General features: G+C 35.0%; 1 protein-coding gene across 2 annotated transcripts in view; it reads right to left on the bottom strand.

Moving 5' to 3' along the window:
• Window positions 1-5,533: 5,533 nt before the first annotated feature.
• Window positions 5,534-9,628, bottom strand: part of ANGPT1 (angiopoietin 1) — a 251,120-nt gene continuing 247,025 nt past the window's right edge. For both annotated transcript variants that reach the window (XM_041768997.1, XM_041768998.1), the window contains exon 9: window positions 5,534-8,007. In XM_041768997.1, coding sequence (XP_041624931.1) covers window positions 7,847-8,007 — 161 coding nt within the window. In that variant the 3' untranslated portion in view covers window positions 5,534-7,846. The remainder of the gene's footprint in view (window positions 8,008-9,628) is intronic.

The raw sequence follows: 9,628 nt of genomic DNA, 5'->3' as shown, positions 1-9,628 counted from the left end.
ACAAGAACTCAAGGAGTTTATAGCCTGAAACAGAAAGACAGTCTGAATAACCTGCCCCTTGATTGAGATCCAAGGAATATTCTAGGCACAATGTTAGGTTTTAGTAACATAAAACTAATTAAGTTTGATACCTGACCCCAAATAGTCATGATCTGGAACAGGAACATATATGTTAATAGTTGACTAGAACACAAGTCAAACTATAAAAATCTTGCAACATAAGTAGAAGTAAAATGCTGTGGCAGCACAGAAGAGTGAGTATTGAGTTTAGGGGAATTTGGGTGGACTTCAAAGAGGAGGCAATTTTTCCTGGGCATGAATATTCACAGGCACAAATGGTATAGACTGAACTGGGCACTAGATAGTGTGAAGTGACCTCGGTGTGGCAGTGTGGAATTGTTAAGTGGTGTCATTCATTTCATCATTTTCATACATATAGACATCAGAAGAAAAAGTGGATTAGTCGCCATGTTCATGATTTTCAATTTCTATTAAAATTTTAATAGCCCTTGGTACCAGTTGTACCTCTGGACAGTTAGTTCTCCCATTATTACTGGGTTTTTTCAAAACTATTTCAAACACTATTTAATTGAACTGCATATTCTCTCTCATAAAGCTTCCTTTTCTTCCACTTCCTCTATAAAAGAGGCCATTAGGTAGCTGTTCCTCCAATGGCATTTCATTCTTTCCTAGTATTCTCTTCTCTTGGAAAAAGAGGTATTTCTCCTCCTATTTAAATGCAGCTTCCACTCACCCCCTCTATTCTTAACTCCAGGTATTCAGGTACCTGGAAGTATTTGCTCCATCAAGGAACTTTCTGTTCCTCCTTTCAACTTCAGATCTTCTTCCTTAGCCTGAAAAAATCCCTATCTTTGTTCTTGTTCCTCTAGTTCCCTCCCTATCTCCTTCTATTCTCATCCATTTCCTTGAAAGTATTTTCTAAACCAAAGCTTCTTAAACTTTAATGTCCGTAAATCACTTGAGGGTGTTGTGAAAATGAAGAGTCTAATTCAGTAGTTTGGGATGGGACCAGAATCCTGCACCTCTAATCAGTCCCCAGCCTATTATGCTGTTCTAGAGGTCATTCTAAATAACAAAGACCTAAACTTTAATTCCCCTCATGTCCTTGCCTCTCATTTATTCAGAACCTTCTTATCACCTGGTTTCTAACCCCTATGCCTCTAATACCCCCCAATAAAAAATCACCTATTTACCCTGGAATGCTAAGCCCAATGGACTCATTGCAATCATTGTGCCTCTCACCCACTGTGGGGAGTTAGGCATCCCTGATTATTAATGCAATTTACTATGATGCTGTTACCTCTTAGTTTTCCTTTTATCTGACTGGCCACAATCTCTTTTTTTTTTTTTTTTTTTTTAATTCTCCCTGTTTACCTGCTTTTAAAAATGATTTTGTTCCATCCAGTTTCTATTCTACTATACTCTCTCTTGAAATAATCTCATCTAGTAATTTTGATTTCTGCTTGGATACTATAAAATCCAAAATCTTCCCCTTTAGTCTTGCTTGAGCTCAGATTCATATATCCAATTGTCAAACTTGAAACACTAACATCTCAAATTCAACCTGTAAAAGCTAACTCATTAGCTACTCTTCAAAACCTGTGGGTCTTATTTTGGACATCTCTGTCCCTTTCTATTTCATTATTTAGGACAAAATTCTGAAATGATCGCCATCTCTTTCCCACCTTCCATCCAATCATTGCATTCTTTGGATTTTTTTTTCCTCAGTATCTCTCAAACCCAGCCTCTCCACTCCATTCTGTCACTGCTGTGTAGATCAGACCCTCGTCCTAACAGGTTTATAGAATAGGGTTCACTGGCCTGAACTTTTCCAGTCTTATTCCCTTCCAATCATCTACTAATTACAACAGGCATAGTCTTCCTAAAGTGTGTAAAACCCTGCACTGTCTCCTTTTAACAAGAAAAAAATGCCTAAGCTTAAGAACATGACTTCAAGTCCTTCGTTATCTGGCCCTATTTCTGGCCTCATCTCCTGCTACCCCTCTTTCAAAGAAACTTTATAGTCTATTCATAGTGAACCACCTGGCATTCCCCATAACTCCATGCTTTCTGAAATCTTTATGCCTTTGTGGTTCCTACCTCTGTAAACTCCCAATAAACTTTTAAAATAAAGCTCTGATGTCATCTTTTTTGAAATGGATTATGTAAATCGGGAGGCCTACATGTTTCTTTTAATTGAAAAAAGTATATATAAAATTTATTATTGAGTAGTACTCATTTTTGTCTTTACACATACTTACACACAGATAGATAGACCCAACACGATCTTTAGCAGATTTCATAAGTCTTGTTTCAGTATTCTTTTTGTAGCTTAATTCTGTGAATTAAAATTTTTCTACCGAATGTTTCCTCTGGATGTGAGTAATTACTCAAGATGTTTGTTAAATATAATTCCCATTCTGCCATTAAAGCTATAAAATGATTTCCCAAAGGAAGAGTTTATGTAACTATAATCCAGCATCTCATTATGACTATTCTGGTTGTACCCTTCTCCTAATGGAAATATTTAAGTTAATTTAGAACCTAATGATTTTTTTCTCTAATCTTTTACATCATCATTTTGATGTTTACACATTGTATTAGAGTGCACACAAATGAATATTCCCTGATTATAAATTTGCTTTTAAATCCATTTTTAACTTAAAATATTTTAGTACTGCCCCTCCTTTTTCTTTTAGTTTATTCTGGTTCCTTACAGCATATCTAGGAAGCAGATGTATGTTTAACAAACTAATTTATATAAGAGGAATGTAGGTAGGGTAGTTATAGTTCTGTGGCACACTGTAACCTTCCAGGTTCCCACCATCACAACATCCACATCAACTTCCCATGAAGGCCAAAATAGAGTAGGTGGATGGGCAGGAGGCAGACTAGTCATAATAATGGATGAAGTAAGAGCCTCTAAAAGACGATGCCAGGAGTCATTCTCCTCTCCACAAAAACAAGATAAATAAAATATCCTTTCACATTTCTAATCAAAATGAGAGTTAATGTGTCAGAGTGTGAGATTATTTTTCCTGGGGTAAAAGGCAAGGCCCTACGAATTATTCAACTTGACCATTATCTGCCATTTGGAATGAGTCTATTGGTTTCTTTCTTGAAAGAATGCAAGAGAGGTAATGACTTGTTTAATGTATTTCTTAGGAATCCTTTCATTATGCCCACTTTTATTTTTATGTTTAATTTTAATTTTAATCTCAATAGCTGATAATCAATAAAGTAATGATCAGAAGAATTCATGAGAAAATATTGACCTTATGTTAGAAGAGACTACTCTTATTAAAAGAGAGAAAGAGAAAAGTCACCTAGAAAAGTCACCTAGAAAAAAGACTTCAGTTGAACCTTAAATCACAAAACTCAAATATATATATATACACAAAATTATTATCTTATGTTAAAATAATAACAATAATAAATGTGTGGTAAAAATGAGTAATTACTATTTAATAATACATTTCATACATTTATATAATTTTAAAGTTAAAAGAAGCACATAGACATCCCTCAATCTACACAGTATATATACTCCAGCAAAGTTGTTAATGAAGTAAATTTCTGAGCTGAATAAAATTATAAATTTGGGCATCTTCTTTTTTTCTGGACAAAATGAGCTAAATTTAGTCTGAAAATAAATGGGTTAAGATAGTGGTTAAATCTGTGGGTGTTTGATTTTGTATAGATAGAAGGGATTTCTTAATCTTTCAGAGCAACTGAATTCCACTCAACAAATGACAAGGGTCTACTAGGTGTTACGGGGAATTAAAAAAATGAGCAAGAGGCAGATTCTTATAAAACAGTAAAGAATATAAAACAAAGCTCAAACAAAACATGTAAGGAGCTTTATGAGAGGAAAGAAGGTGACAGTTAATAGAAGACATCAGAAAGAGTATTGTGCAGCAGCTAATATTTGGATGCGCCATTGAGAACTGTTAGAACTTTTGCCCATCTGAAGGAAGAGAACACCATTTTAGGGAGTAGTTCTGAAACCTTAGGATTTGTAAGACTGATGTGAATGTTGGTTGGGGGGGTGCTGTATCATTCTGTATCAGTTAGCTCTTGCTACAATTATGTTTAACAGAACACATCACAGTGTGGTGGCTTAAAACAACCACCTCTTACTATCTCTCTTGATTATGCTGGGCAGTTCTGCTGATCTCAACCAGGCTCAGCAGATCTCAGCTGAGATACCTCATGTATTTTAGGGTCCTCTGGTGGGTTAACTGGATGGGTAAGGGTGGTCTCAGCTGGTACACTCAGCCTTGCTTCCTGAGATCCTCATTCCTCCCTTAGGCCACCCTAGGCTTCTTCTCCAGGCAGAAGTAGGGTGAAACTGAATGGCTTTTCAGACCTGGGCTCAAAGGTGATTTACAGCTGCTTCTTCTGCATTCTATGGGCTAAAGCAAGTTTCAAGCCAGCCATTCAAGAAATGGAAACAGACTCCACCCTTCAATGATGAACTGCAAAGTCTCGTTGTAAAGACATAAATAGAGAAAAGGAAAGAACAGGGGTCATATTTGTAATTAGTTTACCACAGTGGCTTCTTCATTTTGACTGAAATACGGAATAGGTGGGATAAAGCTATCTGGTGAGGCAGGTGATGCAGGCTGGGGCTGAGCTGACTTGTTTATTTCAAATTTAGGCAGTAGTGAGGAAACACTGAAGGATTGTGAGCAGGGAATAAACATGTTCAGAAGTCTGGCTTTAAGAATAAACATGTGATTATGGGTGAATAGAAGCAGAAAATAGGAGACAGGTTATCTCTTTCAATCATGTAGGTGGAAGTTAAATGTTCAAATCAATGTAATGGTAATGGGTGCAGAATCTAAGGGAAAAGTAAGAAACTTCCTTAATAAGGGTCTGAATGGATAAAACCACTGATAGGATTACAGGCTTGATGGGCTAGTAGCATCTCCTTTATGCTCTTTCCCTTTTATACTGATCTCAAATATTCAACACATCTCTTCTTCCAATTCAGAGTTCCCAGAAATTATTGTCAATTGTCATATCTATGATAATATGGCATTTAATAGCTGGCAGGATAAAGAGTGAAACAGTAGAGATGTAGAACCTTTGATCTACCTTTTTTTTTTTTTTTTTTTTTTTTTAAGATTTTACTTATTTACCCATGAGAGACACACAACACACACACACAGAGGCAGAAACACAGACAGAGGGAGAAGCAGGCTCCATGCAGGGAGCCTGATGCGGGATTTGATACTGGGTCTCCAGGATCACATCCCGGGCTGAAAGCGGCGCTAAACCTCTGAGCCCCGGGGCAGCCCTGATATTGAGCCAAGCTTTCTTATCACATCCAGACTGCAAGTTTTTCAAAGATTGAGGTTTTAGTTCATTTAGCAGTTTTTCCCCCCAATGATTCCATACTTCTATAGATCTCTAATTTTAATATTTGTAAAACATTTATTTAAAATGAGATGTTGTGCAAATACATTATTATCAATTTTATTTAAATCAAGTAAAGCTGTAACTGATGTGAAGGCATTGGCATAGAAACCACATGAATTTTATTGAGATAAAACTTTAAAGACAAAATCCTAATACCTAATTATCTTATCCTGAAATAATTCAGTGTAAAGATATACATATTAAACAGTCACCCACAAGTAGGCAGTATACAATGCACATAATGAAGCCATAAAACATTTTATACTGCTTTATTATAAATAATTGGAAACAATATTTCATTTTTCAAACCCAGATAACAAAATAGTAAATAACATGCTGTTTTTCATTATTTCATTTTATTTTTCTAATATGAGTTGGGAAATAGTATTTCTTATCAAAAGACTGGTAACAAATATCTGTAGGGACACAAAGGAACAAAACACTCACTTCCATTCACTTAAAGGAAAACAATCAAGGTTTTTAGAGGGAGAGGTTAAACAGTGTTATGAAGGAGTCACCAAGAATAGAAAAACTCTGTAATATCAGCAAATATCACTTGTAAGGCAAAATGGGGTTGTATACAAATGCATAAAGACTTGCTGGTAAATTTCAAAAATATTTTCTTAAAAATAGAATAGCTTTATTTTCTCAAATGGAGGAACTCTATATTGTTGCATTGAAAAAAACTTATTTTTCTAAGAAAGGACACCTATTTCGCTTTTCTTATAGTCACTCACATTTTGATAAAAACCCTTTCACTACTGTAACCTTGCACACTTAGAAGCAGAAAGTACTTTCTGATAAACTACCATAGTAACTTCAAATTGCCACACAAACCTGTGCCCTCAAATTCACTTAAAATAGATTATCCTGTAGGAATATTTTCATTAAGAGAATTACAGCAGCCAGCAGTCAGAACTTTTTATGTGACTATGGTTAATTTTCCCTTTTTTGTCTTTTCCTTATGTTTAATACAGCGTTTTGACAATTTTCTCCACTGAATAATTTTAGAAATCAGAAATTGCTTATGAAAACAGCCTGAGAGAGAAACATGTGAAGATATAATGTAGTTCATGAAATAGTGTACTAGATTTCTTTGAAAACTTGTGTTTATTTGCATTAATGAAGGGACAAGTTTGCATATTCCAGATTAAAGAGCTATTAGGCTTACCATGTATATAAACATGCTATGTACAATGATATTTATAATCCTTCTTTTATTTTTCATAGACTTCAAAGCGTATCTCTCATAGAAACTGGAACAGGGTGAATCTGGAAAGCATGTTTCAGTTAATTAGCGAAAATGAAATTAGCATGAGATAATAAGATGAAGAGTTGAAATCGTTATTTTAAAAATAATGAAGTTACACGTCAGTGTACACATGCAAGATATTGCAAAGTGAACTGTTCCAGTTTACTTGGTTTTACAGCAACTTAATACGCTTTAAAATACTGTTTTAATGTATAATATCAGAGAAAATAGTAAATGCATGTATATTATTTTTAAGACCTTGATGGTATATTTCACATTCTTTAAACTTTACTCACGCTATAAATATATTTATAAATCAGTCAGTTCTTAAAGTAACTGAAAACTATAGCATGGAGGGATCATTTTTTATCTCGTATGTCCATAATACTTGATTATGTCCATTTTTTCCTGAAAACTATATCAAAAATTAAAGAGTAAATGGAGTATGTTGCTACCTCACACTATTATTCTTCACATACTACAGTTCATTATGGTTTACCAAAATGGAATTTACATTTGAAGATGGGTTAACTGAAATTAATTAGTAAGTGTGATTTAAGAGTTAAGCTTCAGAAATCCATGAACACTTAACCAATTTAGAGGGCAATACTGATTCTTCCTAAACTTTTATTAAAATTGTGCAACTGTATAAATGGATTTTTAGTAGGTTTGCATAGAAATAACACCACTTCACTGGCGTGATACATCTTTTCCAAAGGATGATGGCAGGTCTGTTTATATTCTTCATGTATATTCTTTTGTTGTTCATTTCCTCCTCCTCCTTCTTCTTCTTTTCAATTTTTACATGAAATAAACCATATTTATCATCTGGCTACCATAGTTCTAAAATAAGATCCAGTAGTAGTTTGAAGCACAGTGAATTGAACACTTTCTTCCCTTTTTAAAACATGACAGTGAGTGGCATTCTCTGTAGTCAAGCCATATGAACATGGTTAATCCCATCTAGAGACTTCTGTGAACTCAAAAGGCTCCAAATCCACAGTCAAGAACCTTGGTGACTTCACATAACTGCCACTTATGGCTGGAAGGGTGATAATACCTGCTTCACAAGTTTTCAAGCAGTTTCTCATCTGGTAGCTTCTTCAGATTTATTTGTTGCTTTTATTATTGCTTTTGACAATTATGCCTTCAAAAGTCCAAAGGTCGAATCATCATAGTTGTGGAACGTAAGGAGTAACTGGGCCCTTTGAAGTAGTGCCACTTAATCCCATTCAGTTTTCCATGGTTTTGTCCAGCAGTGTAGAACATTCCATTTAGATTGGATGGGCCACAAGCATCAAACCACCAGCCTGAAAAATTAGTTAATAATGAAAGAGAAAAGAAGGAGAAGAAACAATTAAAAGTAAATTGAACACGTGGAAATTAATGGCTCTAACCAAGGTGGAGTTTATACTTTTTATGGTCATTTGCAAATAGGAGGCATTCAATAAAAAAGCTTCTTGGTCATGGAATTTTTTTTAAAGATTTTATTTATTTATTCATGAGAGACAGAGAGAGAGAGGCAGAGACATAGACAGAGGGAGAAGCGGGCTCCCTCTGGGGAGCCCCATACAGGACTCGATCCCTAGTCTCAGGATCACACCTTGAGCTGAAGACAGACTCAACTGCTGAGCCACCCAAGTGTCCCATTGGTCATGGAAATGTTTTAAGTGACATCCAATTTAGGCAATGTAGGAACAGAGAGAGGAATGCTTTCATGGAAATTCAAGCTTCAGTGTCACTCTAATGGGATTCATTTCCCATTGTAATGATAGAAAGCTTCTGGGCTTCATGATAAGATCTAATTCAGATCTAGATTTATATGCAGGATAAGTAAAATGCAGATACCCTGTGCATTCCACCTTCAGCCTGCTATTAGGAATATAACAATTATTAGTGAAGAATTTCAGAAGCTTAGACAACTGACATCTAAATAGAGTGAAAGAAATGTTTTCCATCTATTTCATAATTTTGCTGAGAACTGGTCCACAGCTGCTTCTGAAAGTAATTGGATACTGGACAATCACTATGACACACAAATTGAATTCGAATCACTGTGCTCTCTCTATTTTATAATAATTTGGGCAGTGTTCATCAATAGTAGCCAGATAAGTTCCTATATAGCAATATTTTTTCTTGTGATTGTTCAAGTTCTTTCAAACCTAGTAAAAATAAAAGCAACTTGATGAGTCACATGGAGACCCTATGCTTGCATTTCTCTCTGTAAGGATAACTTAGTACTTTATTTTTTTTTAACGAATTAAGTTCTTAGGCTTTTAGATAAAACACAGTACTTTTTCTCTGTCTCCTGAAGTAACACTACTGAAATCTTTAGGGAGAGATTTATGCCAGAGACATTCTGGCATATTTTTGTTTGGATATAGTTGACCTCCCTTTGATTACAGAGTTATACCTAAGGGACTAATAGCTAAAGAAAGAGAAAGCTGTACAACTGATGTTTAAATGTAACACGAGCATCATCTTGCAGAAACTAGCAAAAGTTAAACAGGGAAAAGCTAGTTCTCATTTTTCAATTTTGGAAGATGAATACAGTAAAAGAGTGTTTATAAAGTCATACTAGAGGCACAGCAAGCTGTATTAATTACCAGCTCATGCTGGAGAATAATAAGGTATGCCTTGATGAATTTGGAAAGACTATTCAATGCCATTTTACCAACTGTATGCAAACAACACAGATGTTAATGCATTCAAAACATGAGGGACAAGAAGGTTCTTGTTTGGCAAGGAAGGATGAACATAAAACTCCACACTTTTTTCTTAAGATTAATTCCTTTACATTTTTTTTGATAGGCATGACCAGTAAAAAATGTTACTTATATTACAAAAAGTATACTGATATTAAGGAATTCATTTACCCTAAAGACTCTCAAAGGACAAAATGAAAATCCAACTTGATCACTCCAGTATTTT

This window comes from Vulpes lagopus, chromosome 9 (assembly GCF_018345385.1).
Source record: "Vulpes lagopus strain Blue_001 chromosome 9, ASM1834538v1, whole genome shotgun sequence".
Lineage (NCBI taxonomy): Eukaryota > Metazoa > Chordata > Mammalia > Carnivora > Canidae > Vulpes > Vulpes lagopus.
This window is presented reverse-complemented; position numbering and strand designations above follow the sequence as displayed.